This window comes from Cimex lectularius, unplaced genomic scaffold (assembly GCF_000648675.2).
Source record: "Cimex lectularius strain Harlan isolate CLEC.00 unplaced genomic scaffold, Clec_2.1 scaffold140, whole genome shotgun sequence".
In the NCBI taxonomy this organism is placed as follows: domain Eukaryota; kingdom Metazoa; phylum Arthropoda; class Insecta; order Hemiptera; family Cimicidae; genus Cimex; species Cimex lectularius.
In genome coordinates, this window is record NW_019392728.1 from 652,232 (window position 1) to 676,288 (window position 24,057).

The 24,057-nt window shown below is 37.0% G+C and overlaps 1 protein-coding gene across 3 annotated transcripts in view; it reads left to right on the forward strand.

The window, feature by feature from the left end:
* The window catches only part of LOC106665264, a 182,912-nt gene that overhangs the window by 121,342 nt on the left and 37,513 nt on the right, over positions 1-24,057 (forward strand). For all 3 annotated transcript variants that reach the window (XM_024226760.1, XM_024226762.1, XM_024226761.1), the window contains one exon: positions 15,963-16,123. In XM_024226760.1, coding sequence (XP_024082528.1) covers positions 15,971-16,123 — 153 coding nt within the window. In that variant the 5' untranslated portion in view covers positions 15,963-15,970. The remainder of the gene's footprint in view (positions 1-15,962; positions 16,124-24,057) is intronic.

A 24,057-nucleotide genomic window follows, 5' to 3' on the forward strand; every position in this document is an offset into this window, starting at 1 on the left:
AAACGTGAATATTTTACTACCGGAAAATGTGCCTGTCAAAGCAAAACAGCAATGATGGACCGACCAAGATGATGGGAAACGACCAAACTGCTGGTTATCACCTCGCACATCTCCCAAAGAAACACCTGAGTCACGCGGTCATCTACCCCCTACTTCCTTACAAACAAATCTACCGAAATATATAGTTTCAGTCATACAACAGTTTTACAGGAATGATTAGAATTGAATTCTAGTTTTGTCGTTTCCGATCATCGTTAGTATTTCACATCTTCCCAAGTGTTCTTTTGTTTTATTTTGTCATAATTGAATGATGAAGCACAATAAAGTACCCTATATTTATCTTAAATCATCAGACGTTGGTCTAAGAATCCATTAGATTTGATTAAAAGAACATCATTACGAGGAAGCGCACAGACCGGTGAAGATGAGCGAACGAATTTATGGGTTCAACACCCGAGACCGCAACTAGAATTACCTCAAGATTAAGCAATTAAACGACGTTACAGGAAAATCGTTGATATCGACCATTCAACACATTCTCTTATTTATAAAATGTCTTGTCAACCAAGTCAAAAAAGTAGTGTTCCATTCATATAACAAACCATTTTTAAAAAGAAATTGAACTTTAATTGTACTTGGGATGGTTTCATTAGTCTGAAAGTCATTTCATCATTGCACCATCGTTAGTGGTGTGTTTATGTGATAGTTGTTATAAAATAAATAAAATAATTGATATGAAGCCCTAACCATCCCTAACATGTGAGAACAGAATGGAGGGTTGAGCAGTCCGACTTGTTAAACGAACAAATACCACCAACTAAGAAGACCATCATAACTTATAAAAAAGACAGTCGCAATAAAACATGCACACACAACCAGTGAAGATAGGCGTGAAACAAGCACATTTCATGACACCCAACAGCAGAACAGCGTTATTTTTCAATACAATTATTTTCTTACGATCTTGATTGGCTGGTATAACATATTATTCATTGAAAAGCTATTAGTGAACGTAAAACCAGCGAGAATGGACATACACTGTAATGCGATCAATGTTGATCAGTTCAAATGTCATAATAATTATTCGGAGATCGTGAGATGCGGTCTGGTGTGACGTAGGTTTTTAGAAAAGCATTTTCTTCATCGTGCCAACGTTTCGATCTTTATTCAGATCATCTTCAGGGCCTGGGATTTTTAAACATTGTTTACATTTTACAAATACATGTAGGAGGTGAAAAAATGAATTTGTACAATGCTAGAAATTTTATATTAGAAAAATAATAAAACAGCAATATCACACTGCCAAACTCAACACGACACACAAGAATACCACATCTACACGGAAAACAAACACTTTGAATAGAGTAAATACGTTGATTGAGTCTAAAATTTCTAGCAAAGTATAAATTCATTTTTTTAACATCCTACATGTATTTGTTTAATTTAAATAATATTTATAAATCCTAGGCCCTGAAGATGATCTCAATAAAGATCGAAACGTTGGCACGATAAAGAAAATGTTTGTCTAAAAACCTACGTCACACCAGACCTAATCTCACGATGTTCGAATAATCATTGACTAACGGTCACTAAACACCACACACGATCATAATAATTAGTTGGAAGACGTCAACTCAACATCCTAGTGGATCATCATTTCATTTGTACACTCAATTTATTGGAAAGCAGTAGACCCTAAATTTTTGACATTGCTCCATCATCAGTGTTCTTGGATTATATACCCACATCCACTTGTTGCCAGTCCGCATAAAGTCGATGACAAAAGGTATGTTGTGGAGGTAATTGTGAGCACAGTGCGGAGCTTGAGCCAATCTGAGGGCATAAGATTAGAATTGTATACGCTGCATAACCACGCAGTACCACTCCATATGTTTTGAGCCATCATCAGTGGTGGGTTCGTACGTTAGTTTGTTATTAATGAAAAATAATAAATCTCTTATAATTATAGTAATTGTTTTAAGACCCGTACACCCTATCAAAATATCATCAGATCAACCATGTTTCCCCGGAGAAGTGAAACTGGTTATCCTGCCGCAGACCTCCACGGGAAATCACAGAAACTTAAATTGTACATTGTAATAATTACCTAGCAGAATCAAAACTTCCAACTCTTCTTCAATTTAAAAAACGTGTAAATAAGAATGGGAGGAGCTCAGGGGCCTTCAAGGGCTGTAGGACCTAAGAATAGTAGCAGTAGAATAAGAATTGGTCATGGTATGATGCGTGTCGGTGAAGCTTCGATAATGGTAATATATTATTACACGTCCATATTTGTCAACCTTTTAAATTATTAATTAAAGTTTTAATTTCCTGGTGAAAAGAATAAATTCCATGAAAGCTGAAAAATCTGAGTGTTTTCATTTTGAATGGCCTCATCTATTTTTATTTAATTAAATATTTATTAATTAGTATAAAACACTATAAAATTGTAAAATATATATATATATATTCGATAACGTAGTAAAAAACAAATAGGCATGGAAATTTTGTTAAAATTTATTAGTCACGAATTCAATTCATGGACAACTAGCTTACATCAACAACGACTATATATTCTTGTTTGAAGTTTACATTAACAAGATGACTGATATCGATGATATAGACGACTGATGGTATAGTCAATAACGTAGGCCAACGGGCCGAAAAGTAGGTCCATAAGTCGTATCTCGGATAACGGGACAATATGAAGGTAAAATAAGTGGGACGGCGCTAGCAAATAGTGTCCAGGAGATTCTTTAATTATCCGAAGGAGGTGAGCGCCGGGTTTCCCGAAGCGAAGGAGATTGGGGTGTCTGGGACACCGACAAAACAAAAACTTTCACGACACTAAGCATACTTATCAAAGAGCCGAGATTTCGATTTCTTCTGTGCTCTTCTTCAGTCCATGTCGTGATCGGGGAGAAAACATTTCGCCTTGACAAGTTTCGAATCACGATTTTAAATAATATGGAGTGAACGTGGATCATCCGGTTGGGAACGTATTATGAGTCTTCTTTCTGTCCGCCGAGTTTACCATTTTCCGGCTGTTTCGTAAAGTCTATCCTTCCTGAAAAAGGACGAAATTGAAGAATGCCGATCCAATATTTGATATCCGCTTCACACAATGGATCACGTTTTTCCCCGACCTCTTGTTAGCCGTAAGAACTTGTTAGGCCAACAAATTTGTCCCGCTTTGTGAAAGTGATGGTAAGTCATTACTTAAAGGATCGATGAAACCCAATTAAATAATTAACTCCTCGACATAATTTCATTCGGAGGTTTTTTACATTTTTAGGTAATGAAATAACTGAAATTTTGAACATAGACTTTCCTTTTCGCAGGTTACTCGATGATAATTAGTATGCAATTTAAGGTCAAAAATACTTTCCAAATTTTTCTTCTTTTTTTACAATCCACATTTCAATTAAAAACAGAGAACAAGTCTCAAGGAAAACAGTAGCTAGCAGCACAAAACCTTCACTTAGGCTAATTCACGCAATTGAACTTTCACGTTTAATGAAAATTAATTCAATTAACCAAATATAACATGTGTGTATTGTTTTTTGCTTAGTCAGTTGGGATTTCTTCAACTTTATATCAGAAATTGTATTGTTACGGCCGTCGAGAATAATTTGTAAGATTTGCCAACTTTTCATTGATTTTCACAGTAATCTTCACTTAATATCAGAATATAATAATATTAATATAATCCATACTGGCTTTGTCGGATCCCTTTCTTTTTTCCACATTAACGATGGAATAACCATTGGGGCTGATCAAACTTTTTCCATCCCTATTATTACATAAAACAAATCTCAAAGATAATAGATTTATCATATGAAATATGTATAATTTATTAAATAAATAACTTCACAATATTTCGTTAGAGGCTTTAAGAAAAAATTGTACCAGCAAGTATCAATAGCTGAGATATCTAAATTCGCATATCTTATCAGCAACAAAACTTAAAACAAATTTATTTTCCTCCTTCAATAAAAAGATACCGATTTCCATGCAAGTGAAATACTGAGGACTATACCGAGACTGCTGAATGACGTGGAATTCCCGCACAAGATTTTTTTGCTACGGTGGAGCTTACTGTCACTCGTTGACTGCATCTCGGAAGGGCTGGCCACCACAGACCATTGGAAACCTGTAGGCTCCCAGTTACCATTCATTACGTTATTTACTTGACGGTACGGAACCCCTTTTCGAGGATGTGGATAAAAACCGTTTACAATAGATACACCTATGGGAAAGTCACATCCTCTGAGGATCTTCCTTGCCAGTTGGAGCACACCAACCAATCGACGATCCACGTCAGACCCCCTCATCCGGGATGTAGGAAAGGATGTATTTTACATTTCAGCCAACTTACGACGTTTAATATTTTGTACGAAAAACAAAAGACTACAACTACAAAGACTTCAGGATCGAAATTCTTAGTGACCGTCAACACTAAACACACCTTATACAAGCTTTACTGCGACTACTTTGGGCATACTTACGTTCTCGCATACTCGTCGTCACAAGACTAGAGCATCGTTAACATTCGCACGTAACCTATTCGGCCTTATCGGACGTTTTGATTCACAAGATGAGAGCTGACGCAACTCTGCATACGACGGAATAGTGTTACCGCCGCAGGATTGTAGAGACAGCTCAGCCCCGAAGGGCCAAGACAACCTCGCTCCCCGCTTGTCCATTCCGAGTGGTTGGGTTTGGGCATACGTAGTGGAACTAACCTCGATTCCAAAAGTTTCACATCAACCTTTCGATGCACCAAACCCGACTGTTCCCATTCCGAGAACCCGCCATGTCGCCTTAATCGAGGATTGCACCTACCTCCCAGCATTGGCTGGTTTCTCATGAAATGTGACCGTGTGAAAAACCCTTTTAAGATATGTACTAATATGTTATAGGGTACAAATAAAATAAATTTTTATTATCTTTCATTGACCATTTTTGCCGTGTGACAGACTTAGATCAATGCTGTGAGAACTTTAGTACAGACGGATTTAACCTAAAATTACCAGATTAATGACGATTATTGATTGTTAGGATGCACATTATTTTAACTTCAAAATCAATTTATCAATAGATTGAGTATTATTTTTTTGTAAATTTTCAAAAATGGCTAATTGGTTATTGTGGCAGCGATCCGCTTTTACCCGTCAACGATATACATGCGGATATTTCCTTCCAGTATAATTTTTTAATTTGAAAGTAATTAAGTTGATATCCATTTTGTTATTCTAATTATTTAGTTGTTACTCAACGCTGTTTTTTAACAGTAAAACGTTCAGGGTGGTCGATTTGATCATAGGGGCATCCGACGCCTAGCGAATCATGCAAATTATATCCTCATAATTATCGACTTTCCCTTCCGCGTGATCTCGAGATGGAAAAACGGTTGGAACAGAAGCGTGCTCGCCGATACACGAATCTGCCGTTAAGAAAACAGTGGCTGACTTAGGAAAGGGCTTAACGAGTTTGTAGACAAAGGACCGGCCGGCGCGGAGAGTTTTGCCCCAAAAGCAATTAGCGCTTCAAGTTAATGGCCCAGAGTGAATGAAGGGCTCGGTAGCACTTAAATCTCCGTGTAAACTAATTATCCCGGAGATACCATCTGAAGTGAACCAGGTTTTCGAGCTAGGGACGCGCAATTTTGATTACTGTCCGTGAATCAATGTACTCACACAAAGATAAAATCTCTTCTTTTTATAAATTCATTTATATATTTATTCAATATGTATTATATCATTTTTCATTAATACATATTAAAAATGTGTTTGCATTGTTATTTTCATTCTGTCACGAGAACAGATATGGTAGTATTAAACCCAGAAAACGGTACGAGGAGATCTCGAGGTCATCGTCGTTTAAGGGTGTAAAAGCGAATAGATGCTTCGGGCATGTTCCAAAACGGCTAAATGGTTGGAATGGATCGGCAAGGACTACGGGTAGATTAATATTGATGGAAGTAATGTTAAGGTCAGTGGGGCTATAAGGCTTAGGTGAGTATTAGTAAGCCATTCGAGTTTTAGTGAAGTATTTACCTAAGGACTTTAGGTTGAGACGATCTGGACGTATGATGGCCTGATAGAACTCCACCAAATCTCCGTAGTTCAGCCCAAGTCTTATGTTATGTTCTTCTCTTTCAAGTCATGTGCGGGGAATTCCATTTGCACATTTGTCAGTTAAGCACATTGTGGACGACGTTTAATAATTTGTAGGAAGAACAGAAGACTTGGACAATTTCAAAGACTCTAGGATCGAAATTCGTGTTGACCGACAACACTAAACACACCTTATGCGACCACTTTGGGCATACTTAATGGAACCAATCCCGAATCCAAAAGTTTCACATCAACTTCTAGATGCATCAAACCCGACAATTCGAGTTCCCATTCCGAGAATCCGCCACGTCGTCTTAATCGAGGATTGCACCCAGAAAGATTAATATTGATGGAAGTAGTGTTAAGGTCAGTGAGGATATATGGCTTAGGTATGCGGGGGATTCCATTTGTACATTTGTCAGTTAAGTACATTGTGGATAGTGAGGTTAGTGTCCTAGTGAAGAAGCTTGAACAAATTTGAGGACTTTTGATTACAAAGATTGGATGCACTGGATTGCTTCACAGTCCCACTCTATATATCCAAACTATTTGAAGTAAAGTTTGGTACAAATTCATAACATGTTTTGGCCCTAGAAGTCTTCGAAGTTCAGGTCATTTTGGATAGTTTGTCTGAATCCTTTTGATTAGAAGAATAGATGTCATATTACATGACAGAACACCTCGGTCCTGAATCTGTAAGTAAAAATTACTTTTCATAGTAATGACGCAAGGCATGTTCAGGTTAGATAAGTGGCTTGACCAATCTTTGGCCCTAGATGTCTTCGTAGCTGTTCAAGTCATCTGTAAGTTTTATCTTTCAAGCCTTTATGTTGTCAGTCCTTAAGCCTTGTTCCCACGGCGTGTGGCTAGCGAGCCTGGTCTGAAGATTCTCTGATGAAATCGATTTTATTTCACCATCCTTTTGTGTTTTTGTTGGTTGTAAGTGCATCACAATAGTTTTCTATTTTTTTAGAATAAGGTATAAAACAAGCTAGTTATTTTTTATTTGTCTAAAGAAACTAGTTGCCCATGTCCCACTTTATCCCTCCCGGAGATAATTTTATTTTTTTATTATTATTACAACAAGCCCAATGAGGCTTGATTATCAGTTGACTTGAAGATAGGGTTCGCCCAAACCGCATTATCACAGTTTTTTCTTACAATGTTCAAACAGCACTTAGAACGATTATGAGGCAGCGTCGTTTATAGATTGAAGACTCGAACACGCCTGGCATTCAAAAGTGGGCACTACAGCTTATTTGTCCTTATTATCAGCTTATCTAGTTCAAGCACGAGTTAATATTTCTTTGGCCTCTTCTTAATAAAAAGTGAAAGGATGAAGAATTTAAAAAAACGCTTAAAAGATGTTTTTATTAAGAAAAATCTAGCAAGCGTGTTTGAGAAAACATTAAAGATTGATGCAATAAAACTAACTTTAAAAAAATCATTCTGATTGTAAAAAAGGTATCAGTGTGGATTCACAAAAATAATCTGATTTATTTCAAAGTACAACATTTAAACAAATTCATTAGTTTCGTGGTCCGCTTGACCAATTAATATCTTTCAATTAATTAAGGTTTTTAGTCGAGTTAAAAAAGTCAGTGTCATGAGCGGGATTCGAACCCACGATCTTCGGCTAGATACGCCGCTGCTCTACCACTTGAGCTATTGAATTTTGAAAAATGGCAAAAAGGAAGGAAAATTCAAAAGGTGGGGTTGAGATGGGAAGTTAGTGTCCGAGTGTATCGAGGTCCCGATAGCTCAAGTGGGAGAGCAGCGGCGCATCTAGCCGAAGATCGTGGGTTCGAATCCCGCTTGTGACACTGACTTTTTTAATAAAATCGTATAATTAACGTTAAATATAATTAGTAAATGATTCCAATTTCATAATTGCTCACAACCGCTTTAAACTCAATCGGGTTAAACCGAAACAAAAAAGTAAATTCGATTCCAGCTGCTTGTTGGAAAACGTTTTGAAATCAGATCAAGACACATAAGAAATTAATTACAGGTTGTGATATTAACTACCAATCCTCTAAAAGCAAATCATTATCAGAAAAATCAGTCGATACAACTACGTTCGGGAGGATTCTGGCAAATGATTAATTGAATATATGAAATCTATCACATTTGATTGATCAGTAAAGGACCACTGACGTGAGAAAGATGAAAAATATCTCAAAGCATATTCGATAAAGATAGTTACCTAGGTGGAATGAGGTCAAAAAAGTGACTTAGGAAGTTAGGTATGTCGTTAGATTAAGGAAAAGTTCAAGTAATCACTTCTGAAGAGTGCCGCCAGTTCATAGTTGCAAATCAAATTTACTAACACGTTCGATATTTAGACGTAGAAGTTTCAAAAACTTTTCAATCCATTACGTAAAATTTACTTATTTAATTTCTTATTTCTAAAATTCTTTATGCTATGATTAAGCAGGGACATTAATGTTGACTTATTAATTTGAGCCTATTATTATATGATTTTTTTAATAGAAAATCCATGTAACACAATGGCTTATTACTGTCAAATATTTAGTTTGAATTTTGGTTTCCTACGATTTTCAACGTACGAAAGTTATTTTATTTATCGTTCTAACCTGCTGTATATTATTATTTCGTAAATTTCACGTTAATTGCTTCTGTTCCAAACTTTGTCTATTAACCGAGTTTCTAGGATGAAAGAACGAAAATATGTTGACTGATTTTCAACAACAAACTTACTTAATCTGTTCCCACAAATCTGTTTAAATTGGTAGATGATGATGGTAATGATGAGAGTTTTACTGGTGGGGTTTTGATATTGCCCCGGTAGCCTTTTGGTTTATTGTACTTTTCCTAGTTCCTTAGTTCAGTTTAATTGACTCGATCCTTCATTTAGGAAGTATTAGTACATTGACTGTCATGTAATTATATTTAATTGACTCGATCCTTCATTTAGGAAGTATTAGTACATTGACTGTCATGTAATTATATTTTATTAGGTTTCGTGGTCCGCTTGACCAAATAAATTCTTTTCAAGACTCTAGCTCAAGTGGTCGAGCAGCGGCGCATCTAGCCGAAGATCGTGGGTTCAAATCCCGCTCATGACACTGACTTTTTTATCTCGACTAAAAACCTTAATTAATTTATTTAAAAAAAATCTTTTAGAGAATGTTTGAAGTAACAGTACGTATAACAAAAATAAGTTTTGGCGTTGGATTTTATTTAAAAATTTTGCAATACGTTTATGACGAAATACTTGTTTTTCATGCCGGCGATATAAAACAATACCTTAAGACATGAATTTAGCGCTGTTTGCTGCCTAAAACAATTTACCAAATGACTGATGACCATCGATTGAATTAGGGACGTTAAAATAATAGTTAATCCGAACTAACTGCCATGGTTTTAAGATTATAAGATTACTGATATCACTCTTGATTAAAAAATCCTTTTAGTTAAAACTTTCGATGAGTAAAATATAATGATTTGTTTTACCGGTATCCCTTGGATGCTTATCGTAGCAACAAGAGTTTTTCATCCAACAGTTTTCATCCTCACTGCGTAGGTTCCGGCGTTTTTGCCATCCTCTGTGGGAGGTTTGTGCGATCTGTTGTCATATATGATATAAAATGATGGCTTTTAAGTGGAAAGCCATTAGGCCAGAATCAAAAGGACGGACTTACGGGTTATCGTATGAACTCTGTTAACATTGAAGATTAAATCTGACAGCCCGCAGAAGGGAGGTTAGACGGACAAAGATGCGAAATAATCAAACTACAGATTCACCAACCCGCAGCAGACCTCAATAAAAATCATAGAGATAAGATTGACCTGGCATCAGACCTGTTAACAGACAAACATATGCTACAGAGACACTGATGAATCAAATTAACAAGCCACCCTTAAATGTTAATGTATTTAGGTTTATTCTTATTTTGCGGGACAAAAATCGGTTTGGTTGTACAAGTAAGACATTTAAAAAGAAAATGTTTATTACCTAATTACATTATATAAAATAATATTATTATTTTTCCGGTCCCCATTAAATGGATTAATAAATTTTTCTAGGGTGTTTCAGCGTCGTACTCTTCGCTAGCTTCAAATCTTGACTTTGAACTAGCCACACGAAGCACTCAGTTTAAACCTTATTCACAGGTTTATACTTGCTCTATGTGGTCTGGCATTATCTTGGGGCGATGGACATGTTCTTCCATGTCTTATAAGTGCTTCCGTGAAGGTATCTTCCCCGCACAAAAAACCAATTCGGTAGGCGCGGTCAAAGAAATGCCACCCCAGAACATCAGTTGGCCCACCATGCCACCCTTGTATTGAAATTACACCCATATAAAGATTTGAGGCTAACTTACATCTTATCCGCCCGCAATCTTCCAATATCCAAGTCACAAGTTCCCTTGCGATTTGAAGCCTGGCCATTTTCTGTGCTGTGTAAGAAGGTAACTATTTTTTTTTTTTTTTACTTTGCCCTACAGACATTCAGTCAATGTCAATTAATTGGTGACAACGCCAAACGACCCGGGCCACCCCCAAAGGGAGTGTTACCTTTGTTGTTTGTTCCACCCCTGGAAGGTAACTTTCATTGAGCCTTCTTTCAGTCCTGGAGGGAATCGAAACAATTCGGACTTGTCTTTCAGAATTCTTCTCTCATTTCCCGTAATGCTGCGCTTTCGCAGAGCTGATGATGGATGAATCTATCGTTTCTCTTGTCCATGAAGCTAGGTTTACCATATCCTGGCCTTCTAGTGTGAAGCCCAGTTCCCCTGAAGCGCCGAAGAACCCTTCCTATTGTACAGTGATTTATCCTCAGTCTCCTCCGACTTTGCGCTGGGTGTATATTTCCTCTCTCCTGGAAAAGGTTTAAGAATAAGAATAATATCAAATGAAATCAACGAAAAAGAATAACTGATAGTGTTATTTAGGCTTAGCAGAATGTAACAGCAGAATGCTACTTTTTTTCTTTCTTTTTTTTATACAACGCTTGCTAGTATGTAGAAGTAAATTAAATTTTGAGTTTTGCCGTTGGTTGGGTAGGAAAGCAATAAAAACTTCTACGCGCACGAAGAAAACGAAAAGACCGATTGAAGATGGCTAAATGCCTGAACGAACCTGACAGACGAAAACAGCGAAACCATACAGATCAAAATGATCTTAAACCAACAAATTACCACCTCAAGAAGAAATCTCACAATCCAAGGTTCAGGTACTTAGCAATACCTATCTAGAAAAAAGAGGAGAGATCTACGTCGGAATCGACAGCCGTCCCTTTCATTTGTCGAATAATCACTAACGTGAAAGTGATCAATTAAGCTTAATTTTATTTTTTGTAGCCGCTGGTACCTATTATAACGCTTAGAAATTGTTGCCTCGTTTTATTTTCATTTTAGAATGATAGAAATGTTAAAAGAAAAGATGCATTGTCACTTGGGGGTTCGAATGTCCTGTTGAAAAATGTAACCTTAAGAGTATCGTAAGGAACCGGTCTTTTCGAAAAATAGTCAATTTGAACAATTTGGGATTTATTTGTCTTAACTAATAGAAGCGTCGACCCGTGAAGAACAAAACGTTCCATCGTAGCAGTTCAATCGCTAATCGTGCAACGAGCGTGCAATGTTTCAGGCGCCCTGCCAGCAGAAAATCGTTAACGGTCTCTCAAATTACAACCGGGCGATCGGATTAACCCCCACGAAAATATCGGGTCGTAAAAGAAAGCGGAATGTGCTTTCGGCAGCTGGAACGAAGGGCGGAAGCCCGGATCTACTCGACCCTAGAAGAGGGCGAAAATCTAAAATTACCACCCACCTTTAGTCTCTCCACACGTGCATCCTCGAAACACGGCTCATTATATTTTAAATAGCCTGTTAAAGTGCTTTGGTATGCAAGGGGATAAAAGGAAGGGGCGTTATTTATCATAATTCCCTGATTCGGATGAGAAGCGTTTAAAACTCCATCGATTCCACCTTCGACACGACGAAGTCAAATGTCGCAAGCTCACGGGTAAAAACTAAATGATGATTTGTCCGGGTGGTTGGGCAGAAGATTGAAAAAAAAAACAATCTCCACAGTACCAGCTATGGAATTATCCATAATGACAGGTTTCGTTTTCTTTTCTTTTTACACGGCGCGACGGTGAATCACTTGTCGCGCAAGGTGAATCGCAAATATCCACATCCTGAACCTCCTTAATCAGCGGGCTTTACAATGCACGGAAGTACGCCAATTCGGAACAAATATCAATAGGGAGACGGGATTTTGTGCGGTCTTTTTATGGCGTTTGGCCGGGAATTGTCATTCGTTCTGGCGAGCCGATTGCTCATACGACCTTCGAAAATCGGACGGACGCAGGTCTCATGGTGCCAGACGATCGAGAGATATGACGACCGCTTCCGGACAAGAAGCTGATCTTCTTCCCTGGTACAGAAAGTCATGATAGAATTTACCCTCCATTCTTCACAAAATAGTACTTCAGACGTATAGTAAAACATTTCCCAAACGCCTGAGTGTCGCTAGGGTGGAACGAGTCCGATCACGCGTGAAAAAGACGAAAATTATACAAATTCCGAACACTTGCATCGTATACAACCATATCCATGCCTACAGATTTAATGTTAAGTAGCAACTATTTCCTGTATATAATCGAATTTCTAACTTCTTTGAATAGTTCTGAAAGTTTTTCTTCTACATAGTAAACATCATTTCGGAATTATTTTAAATTGGGGTAGTTATTCAAACGGACACAAAGCAACAATGCTATTATGATACAACTGTTTTCTCTTTAATTTCTTGTTGAAATTGAGGAATTTATTTGCATAAGAGGTACAGTTAACAGAGAATAAGAAAAGAGAGAGAGAGAAAAACAAGTTTAAAAAAATAGATATTTCTTATGCCAATGCTCAATAAGAACATTCTAGCACAGATGGTTGGAGGTGGTTAGAGTTACAGCAAAACATATTTTTACGTGAGGTCATGATATGAGCAAAAGTGGCTCGAACAGTGATACTATCATCTGTTTGTAAACAAACAAACCAACCAAACAAATCCAATAAATTGTTTGAAACATACAACACCCAGATCTCAACTATGTATTAGAACTTGTATTGTAGCTTGCGGTCTGTCAGACGGGTTTGAGCGCCTCACGATTTTCAGTGTATTTCGTCATTTATGATATCCCATGAAGTGCACAGTAATTGTAATCTCAAGTTGTAAGTAGTTCGTTGTTTCACAATCCGCCGGTGTTTAACCTGTGCAAACAGAGTGGAATAACATTCACGCTCGGGGCATTCAAGAGGAGCCCGGGTCAAAGGGAACTGTGTGCAAGTATTTTGAGAAACAATATTTGCCAAGAGACTTTTTGCCATTTGCCGTTGTTTTTAACAGAGCGGAGCGGTTATCAAGGACGTGATACACGACTGGGCCATTGCCTCCTGGAAAAACAACGGGCCCGCCTGAACTTTGACGTAAGAGGAAAGGTCTGCAAACTCGCATAACCTGTGACCCCCGGACTCGGATGTGCTTCGCAGGAACGCTCGCGCCCGATGCGACCACCTCCTCACTTTCATCGCTCTGAGCATTTCGACACAAAATTTCCCAACGGTCGATTCGCTCTTATTTCGGCTTATCAGATCGCCTGAGACCTTTAAATCGATTGCTAATACTCTATCCTATCGATTTTGCGATAAATCCAACTTCAAAACTACCTTTTTACACGAAGTAAAAGTATAAATAGAGCATGCAAGATGCATCAATAAGTTAACTTCATTCAAATGGAACAAATATCCTGCTACGACCTTTTTCTTAGTTTTAATTAGAACATTAATTCGAGATACATCGTAAGGGCGAATCGTACGCATGGTCGAATTTAGCCTGTTCAGACAGGAAATTAACTGTTAAACCATGTCTTGATAATTTCGACTGATAGTCACTCTTGGCATTTTCAATATTGCGTCAGGCGTGACAGATTGCCACCGAGGCCTTAAGTCGAGCTTTCATTTTTGACGGTTGGCTTTACATTTAATCCATTCATTATCCCATATGCAATTTACCCTCTTTGCACTTATTAAGCCCTTGTACTATTGCGATTAAATGGCCGATTTCCTATAAAAAGTTTCTAATGGTCAGAATTTCTCAGAAATTAATTTGTACCAGTAGTAGTATTAATTAGTAATAGTACAGAAATTACATAATATATTACAAGGAAAATACAGAATCATACCTTCTGATAATTAATTGATATTTGGTTTATTTCCAAGAAAAAAGTCACACTAACTGTCAGTATCTCCCAAAAATTAATAAGTATCTGTCATATTGCAAGAAAAACCCAAGAACCCTGTGTGTGTCTTAAAGAAAACAAAAATCCCCTCAGAAAAAGGTCAGCCAAACAGTCAGAATTTCCTAGAAATTAATAAGCATCTGCCATATTGAAAGAAAAACCCAAGAATCTTATGTTGTGTCCTAAAAAACACAAAAATCCCCCCGGAAAAAGGTCACCCAATCAGTCAGAATTTCCTAGAAATTAGTAATATCTGCTACTTTGCATGAAAAAACCCAAGAATCCAATATAAAAAAGCTCCTTTTGCATGATAACTTCTGAAAATTAAATAATAATCGGTTTCATTCGTAAAAAACACAAAGATTTCCTGGAAAAAATTACCCAGTCAGTCAGAATTTCTGGAAAACCAGTCAGAACATTTACGTGCAAAATATGGTATCGACTTCTATTTTACTACAATAATCCTGGATCTCAATATGATCTGCATTAAAAAAATATGTTCAATATTATCTGCCAAGCTTTCGACCTATTTTAATGTAATCTATTTTAAAGATGGCTACAAATTGACATAATTAAGTTACAATTTAAAACTATCTATTAAAAACTTAATTATTATGATGATGATCTGAAAGTCTATGCTTGGCAGATAACAATTGAATTTGTTTCTTCATCCTAATATCTTCATGCCCTTGAGCATTCTATCCTAGCAAATTGAAGAAATCCCTGGAATCTGTAAAAACGTAAATACCGAAATGCGTCTGACAGGGCGAAACAGTGAGAATAGGGAGATCATGGTCGTAAACACGATACTGCATAAGTTGCATAAGTCTGCTACAGTTGATATTCCAAGAGTGGAGTTTCTTAAATACCAGTTGGTAATTAGTGTTAGGCGTCTGTTCCGCAGCGTTGGTATTCTTTTCATTTGAGTAATGGACCGCAGCCAAACACGCATATTGTTCGAACCAGGGACATATTCTGAATTGCACAGGGAGTGGTTTGAACAGATGTTCCATTTGTCCAATTTGTCGACTTGTCGGAATGTCTATTACACGAAGATGTCTTACGTATTTGACGCTTTCCTTTTAATGTAAATTTTAAGACATGATTTTCGCTGATTCATCAAATCTATCGACTTTTTATCAGGTGACTTCGTTGACATAATATTGTGTAATGTGTGTGGTGCTCAGCACGATAAATTATGAATAAATTAATAACAAATGTTCTTGCTAAGGATTAGAATTGCAATTTTCAATACAAACAGGTTTTGTCAATGCAAATTATCGTCTTTTACTTGATAATTTGGATATCTCCAAACCCCGTGCTCAGAAAATTATTATAAGCCTGATGAATAAATCATGTAAAATCGCTGTTTTTGTTTTGGCTGTTTTTTCCTCCAATAAGTGTCATATTAAAAAAAGGAACACTCGTTAAAACAGGTTTGATTTTATATGTAACTGCACTTACATGTCTATGCCGCCGAACTTCCCGGTGATTACTATGCTAATCTTTGTGATATATCATTACCTGCTTATCTTTACAATGTTTAATGTGCTAAGAATTTTGTTTTTTGTTTCCAGATGCCGTAATGAGCGGTCACGTGAGCAGAAAAGCTCAATGTCTGAGCTTGTTGCAGGACTGCCTGGCTCTCCAGCTCCAGCGGGTCGCCCCTCCGAACACCGGCCCACCTAACACGAACACACAGTACTGGATGTACGACAGCGGCTACCTCCTTTTCCAGGTACGAAATCGAACACGAAAAAAGTTTTATTACATTTGTATCTTTCCAGATTTTAGAGATGGGAATGGAGGTTTCCTAGTATAAACAAGCCCGCTATTTTCCTTACTTCCTGATATTTCTGGTCCTCCGGGCCGGATCTCGTTTACTTTTCGTTTGCTTCATGTTCTCTTTCTCCATTTGTTATTGCCTACAACACTTTACGTACATGCTCATTTCATCGTCCTAAAATATGGTACAAAAACAAGGATAATTTTGCTAAGCGCGAAGATAAAGGTGTAGGTTAAATATTTGCACACTTTCAATTAATTAAGGTTTTTAGTTGAGATAAAATAGTCAGTGTCACGAGCGGGATTCGAACCCATGATCTTCGGCTAGATACGCTGCTGCTCTAGCGCTTGAGCTATCGTGACCTCGATCCACTCGATTTGCGCACTGTCGATCATACATCACATACAAATCAAAAGGAAATAAAATTCATCAGGCCCGTCTATTGCCAGCTTAAAAAAAAATCAATGAAATAATTTGCGTATATCCACAACTTGAACTAGATTAAAAAATATAGTTAACTTAAGACAGTACTGTTGAAGAATAGAAAGGTACCATTTACTTTTCTATTAAATTTTGGTCCTCCGGGCCGGATCCTCGTTTTTTACTATTTTGCTTGATAAATTTATCATAACATTCTGTTTAAGCACAAATAAATTTAGAGGTACCGTCTTTTATTTTTTATTTCTACCTTACACTAAACAACACAATTTCACGAAACTTTTTTTTATAGAACACTATTTTCATTTGCTAATTTTCAAGCAATACTTGGAGTTTAATATTGTTTGGATCAGGCAAAAGTTTACAGACGCGTAATGGGGTTTGCTGGTCGAAGAAACGTGTCATCTACTCTCTCCCTTAATTTTTGGTCCTCCGGGCCGATTTCCCTTTCGCTTCCTAAATTTATCAAACCACTAATCTTTATTTTCTTAATAATGAACCAAAATATAAAGACATTTCTAACAGAATGGTTCTGTTTTTGCCTAAAAAATAATCTTTATATATGATCTCTTTATAATAAAAAACGTGCACGTTTAAGAAATGTAAATATTTTTCACGAGAGTTCTAAAGTCTATAAATAGCTGAAGTCGTGGTACCCTCATGCTAGTACATGTTAATTAGTGAGGGTTATGCAATCTGCCTCTATCAAGATTGTAAAAGCTTAATACATAAACAACAAACGTTGGTTTTATTTTTGATAGATTAAGAAACACCGATTTGTACGTAAATGCTTTCGTCGTTGCACAATCCCTGCAATAAACGAGGATCATCGCTGTAAAGCAAATTCAATCGCTTTTTTTATAAATGAGCCACCAAGCTGTAACGTTCAAACTATCTAAACTTAAACGTGGAAAGTTATGGTCCCTTGTTGAAAAACGCATGTTAAGATTTCTTGGCCTTTCTTTTTGGCCCCTTTTATTCGGCGTCCGTTCTCACCGTATTCAAGACATCACCATCGTAGTCAAACGATATTTACCTATGATTTTCGTCGACTTTCACGGACAAGGTGACAGTCCGACTCACGTCCGCAGCCCTTACGGCTGTAAATCACGAGCGGAGACGTCTTGCCTTGTTTTACTAGTAGTAAAAGTACATTTTACTCTTGCCAGAACGTTCAATAAATACTCAGGACACTTGATATGATCACTGATTTTCAATAAAAAACTTGGTCAATTTTAAATTTCTTCTTTACTAATTACATCTAGCATTATAGATTTGCAAGCATCCTGTATAATTTTACATAGAATGATTATTCAGAAATCGTGAGATGCGGTCAGGTATGATGAGGGTTTCAGAAAAACATTTCCTTTATCGTGCCAACGGTTTCGATCTTTATTGAGATCATCTTCAGGGCTCAAAGTGTTTGTTTTCTGCGTAAGTATGCCATTCTTGCGTGTCGTGTTGATAGTGCGTGTGTGGGCACTTTGAGCTCTGAAGATGATCTCAATAAAGATCGAAACGTTGGCACGATAAAGAAAATGTTTTTCTGAAACCTACATCACACCGGACCGCATCTCACGATTTCTGAATAAACATCGACTAACGGTCACTAATCACCACACATTTATATAGAATAATTTTCCAACCAGTCGAATACGAGAAAATCTGTCCATCATGCTTGTTACTTCTCACTGCAAAAAGAAGATACTGTACGAAATAAATCACAGGGATTTTGCAGCGTAGACAATTATTTGCTTCAATGGCTAGAATTGCATTGGGACAACGACGTTCACGACGTGCTCTGATTGTCTGCCCAACCCAGGCATCCCAATAAAATAGCTTTCATAAAACAAAAATTGAAACTCGATATTTTATCTAGGGGCAAACGATTGAATTTCCAACTCTCAAACAACAAATTTTAAATGTACGTTCATTTTCATAAACGGTAATTTACGATCATTTAAACGGGGGGGGGGTTAAATGTGCAATTTTTAATAGCTAAATTTAACATTAAAGTCGCAAAATCAAGACAATTTTACCTTGTTTGTAACTGTTCTTTTGCATCCTTTGAAGAAAATTATGTATTTTGAATAAATATAAAAATAACATTCTAGTTTTGATGTATATCAGTTTCATGGGTGATAATGACTGATGACAAAACCTCAAATTTCAAGGTGCCTGATCAAGTTCATGTAACACCCACTTTTTTCCGAAAGACATTTTTCATAAACCCTACTTTCCGCACAGACAAAATAATGTAGAAAATTGACAAATCAAGTGTTGGAAATAGGTCATGGTTCTCAGTAAGGGAGCAAATTTAACTGTAAAATTTGTTAGAAAAATTCCACTAATATATGTCGAATGATCTGAGACAAATTACCTATTTTTTGCTTCATTGTACATTCGGTTTTTATGTAATGTAGTGATTTTTAAATTCACTAGTTTTCGTGGTCCGCTTGACCAATTAATATCTTTAAATAATTAAGGTTTTTAGTTGAGAGAAAAAAGTCAGTGTCACGAGCGGGATTCGAACCCGCGATCTTGGGCTAGATACGCCGCTGCTCTACCTCTTGAGCTGTCGTGACTTCGATCCACTCGAACAGTAACTTCCCATCTCAACCGATTTGAAAAATGGCAAAAAGAAGGGAAAATTGAAAAAGATGGGGTTGAAATGGGGAGTTAGTGTCCGAGTGGGGCGAGGTCACAATAGCTCAAGTGGTATAGGAGCGGCGTATCAAGCCGAAGAGATCGTTGGTTCGAATCCCGCTCGTGACACTGACTTTCTTATCTCAACTAAAAACCCTAATTAATTGTAATGATTATTTATCATTTTCCCTCCTCTGAAGCCGAGGAAATCTTAAATATTTACTCCAGGTGAAATCCAAAGATTTTACTGAGAATTCTTGTAAATCTCGAAGTTTTTCCTCGGATTTTTCTTGCAGCATTGACAACCCGCTAATCTTCAAAATTAGTTTGGATTTGCAACTACGCACATGACTATGAATTTTTTTCAATTTTTTTTTACATCCGGCTTGTTTCTATTTGTGATAATGGTGAGCATCCGGCTGTTGGAAACTGTCAATCGTCGGAACTTGTTTAATCCAAGGACAATTTTAATATTTTCTATATCTGTCACCTTAAAGGATGCTGTTTTGTGGCTCAAGGCCAGGTGGATTTACATAAAATGTGCATAACTAAACCATTGTCAATTTTTATTTGTTTACTAAGAACCCCGTGAATTGAATAGAAAATATAATATATAATAAGGCAGAAATATTCTTTCAGCCATTTCAGATATTTTGTTTTTCATTTGTGAACCCATAATTTCTTAATTATCTTGTTGCTCATTTACTTAATAATAAATGAAAATGGCGCTTCACACTTATAGATATTACATAGAAAAGAGGTTACAAAGGTTTACAGCTTGTTGCTTTATAATTAATTTAATTAATTATCCTTTTTGTATATGACCACGGTTGACATTAAAATGCTAGGTGTCACGAGCGGGATTCGAACCCAAGACCTTCGGCTCAATACGCCGCTGCTCTAACCACTTGAGCTATAGTTACGAAAGCATAATTAATTAAACAAATTAATACGGTCAATTTTGAGTACTAAATATATATTTGGGCTTATAATTAACTTTTCCATTAATTAAGGTTTTGGTTGAGATAAAAAAGTCAGTGTCACAAGCGGGATTCGAACCCACGACCTTCGGCACTTGAGCTAGTGTCTTGAAAAGATAAATCTTGAAAAGAATTTATTTGGTAAAGCGGACCACGAAACCTAATAAAATGCAATAAGCAAAATGAAGTATACTTCACTAAAGCTCGACGTGGCCATTTAATTTGTCGCCGAGAATCAAATAGATTACACGACATTTGAAAAATGGCAAAAAGGAGGAAAATTCAAAACGTGGGGTTGAGATGGGAAGTTAGTGCCTGAGTAGATCGAAGTAAAAAAAAGCTCAAGTGGTAGAGCAGCGGCGTATCTAGCAATTAATTAAGGTCGTGGGTTCGAATCCCGCTTGTGACATTGACTTTTTTATCTCAACCAAAACCTTAATTATTTGAAAAGAATTTATTTGGTCAAGCGGACCACGAAACCTAATAAACTCTTATAATTAACGTTAAATATAATTAGTAAATGATTCCAATTTCATAATTGCTCACAACCTCTTTAAATTCAGTCGGGTTAAACCGAAACAAAAAAGGAAATTCGATTCCAGCTGTTTGTTGGAAAATGTTTTGACATCAGATCAAGACACATAAGAAATTAATTACAGTTTGTGATATTGACCACCAATCCGCTAAAAACCAATCATTATCAGAAAAATCAGTCAATACAACTGCGTTCGGGAGGATTCTGGCAAATGATAAATTGAATATATGAAATCTATCACGCTTGATTGATCAGTAAAGGACCACTGACGTGAGAAAGATGAAAGATATCTCAAAGCATATTCGATAAAGATAGTGACCTAGGTGGAATGAGGTCAAAAAAGTGGCTTAGGAAGTTAGCTATGTCGTTGGATTAAGGAAAGGTTCAAGTAATCATTTCTGAAGAGTGCCGCCAGTTCATAGTTGCAAATCAAATTTACTAACACGTTCGATGTAGAAGTTTTAAAAACTTTTCAATTCATTACGTAAAATTTACTTATTTAATTTCTTATTTCTAAAATTCTTTATGCTATGATTAAGCAGGGATTTTAATTTTGACTTATTAATTTGAGCCAATTATTATATGATTTTTTAAAATAGAAAATCCCTGTAACACAATGCGTATTACTGTCAAATATTAAGTTTGAATTTTGGTTTCCTACGATTTTCAACATCCGAAAGTTATTTTATTTATCATTCTAACCTGCTGTATATTATTATTTGGTCAATTTCACGTTAATTGCTTCTGTTCCAAACTTTGTCTATTAACCGAGTTTCTAGGATGAAAGAACGAAAATATGTTGACTGATTTTCAACAACAAACTTACTTAATCTGTTCCCACAAATCTGTTTAAAATGTTAGATGATGATGGTAATGAGAGTTTTACTGGTAAGCGGGGTTTTGATATTGCCCCGGTAGCCTTTTGGTTTATTGTACTTTTCCTAGTTCCTTAGTTCAGTTTAATTGACTCGATCCTTCATTTAGGAAGTATTAGTACATTGACTGTCATTAATTCTTTAATTCTTTTTCCCTGATCTTCTTGATGTCTAAGTGTTGTTTCCATTGAGTAAATGCTTCGCTTTCGAACGTAATATGGGTAGCTGTTTCTTCCTCCTCATTGCTTAACTTATAAATTAGCTCATTGAATATACCCATGTAGTGTTTTCTTTATGTACCCGGGTCCGGTATAACACACTCCTATGAGTATTACCGTAACTGAATCAATGTGTTTTCCAGTTTTGCAAAGGTTCTGAAAACATAAGTTCATTGTGCTTCACACCTCTAGATGGGTATATTAGTCCATTATTCCTTTTAGTTAACCCATTCTGAGACATGCTTTCCCGTATTCTCGGTCGTCCAAAAGAGGACAATGAGGATCTTTAACGTCCGCACCTTGCCTATTCGGCCTTATCGGACGTGTTGATTCTCAATAAGAGAGCTGGCGCACCTTCACATTCGACAGAATGGTGTTACTGCCGCAGCATTGGTGTAGAGGCAGCTCAGCCCCGAAGGCCCAAGACAACCTGGTTCCCCGCTTGCCCATTCCGAGTGGTCGGGTCTGCATTAAGCATCAGACCGTATGCCGCGCGCATAGGGCTACCTAAGCCGAAACACATCAGCCTGGTCTCCCGCGCACTCCCTAGATAGAGAAGGCCACTCTATATCCTAGAGTATTGGGGCTTCTATAGCCTAGAAACTACCGGATCCGCTCCGGCCGCGGTTTTGTTTAAAGTGGAATTACTAACCACCCCCTACAAATAGGGTCATCATTGAATATACCGACGTTATGTAAAAACCACCTCCTACGGTAAAAGCCTCCAATCGAGCTAGCCCTAGCCATCCCTAACCATTCTGAGACAGAGGAAGGTGGTGTGGTCATAATCTGAAGATCCCCTCCGGCCAGTATGTCTGAGTGTTCACTACTCGAAATTCCTGAAAGTCCTGGCACATATTGTCAGGTTGTTATATATTCCCAGATTTGGATGCATATACCGTCTATTTTAGATGTAATCTTCTTACGAAATAATGCTTTTAAAGCTGCTTGGTTTTCTGATCTGGCTTCTTAGTTCGTTCAATTGACCTAATCCTTCTTTTTAGTATTATAAGGTTATTGACTGACTGTGCTACAAATCCTTTCTCTTAGAATTCTTTACAACCCAGGTTATGTCTCCATTGCACAGTTGCTCCACGATCGAAGATCACATGGGCGGCTGTTCTTTCTTCCTTATTGCAACCTACAAATAGGATCATCATTGAATATATCAACGTTATGTAGATGTTTTCTCAAATATCAATGACCAGTATGTATTCCTATCACTCCTCTGTATTTAGCTCCCTATGGCTGTTGCAATAAGTATGACAGTGAGGGTTCTTTTTTGTAATTTTGCCTGTTTTGATCCATTCTAAGATGAGGATTCTATGTTTGTTTTTGTCATCCCAAGAATAAAATCAGGGCGTACGTATGGTCTTGTAGATCCTCCTCTTGCTAGTTTTTGCTAGCTTTTTCGTGATCCAAAATTCCTTTGTGTCATGGCACATAAGATATCATCACATTGTTGCGTTTTTTCGTATGTACTGCACAATTCAAGAACACCCTTTTCGCCTTTCGCCGACATGCAAAAGTTACTCGGATATGCAAACAGCACACAAATCCATTACAGAAGATGGCGAGATTCCTCCGCGAAGAACTCGTCAGTTTGCCTGCTTATTTATTACTCCTCATTTTTTTGGTCCTTGTACCCAAGATGACCAGGTTTTTACTTTGATTTTTTTGCATATTAATGATTTAATAGGTGTTTGACCGATCTTTTGGGATTTTTGTCAATGTAAATCCTTTTAAGATTTTCTAAGGCACACCGATGATGGCATGTATTTCAGCTTGAAACAGCGAAGTGTGCTTCCCTGATGTGTTTGATTTCTCACTTTTTTTGGCTTGTAAAATGCCGGATTCGGTTCCTTCATTGGTTGTTGAGACATCTGTACACTTCAGTATTGAGACTGATTTTCTCCTGATTTCTTCATCTACTTTGTAGTCTGTTGAGACATTATAGGATGCTGTAAAGAGTGTTTCCGGGATTGTGAGAGTCCCCATTTCTAAGAATTGTCTGATTTTAGTCATTTTTATTGTGTGCCCGAAATGTTTACTCCTCAACAACTATTATTGTTTTCAGGGCCATTGCAGATATTGTTGTCAGCCATTTAATGTTTAGTTAGCCTTTTTGTCTTTTTCATTAACCAATTTGACCTCAACCAAAACCTTAATTAAAGATTAATTAATTGAAAAGAAT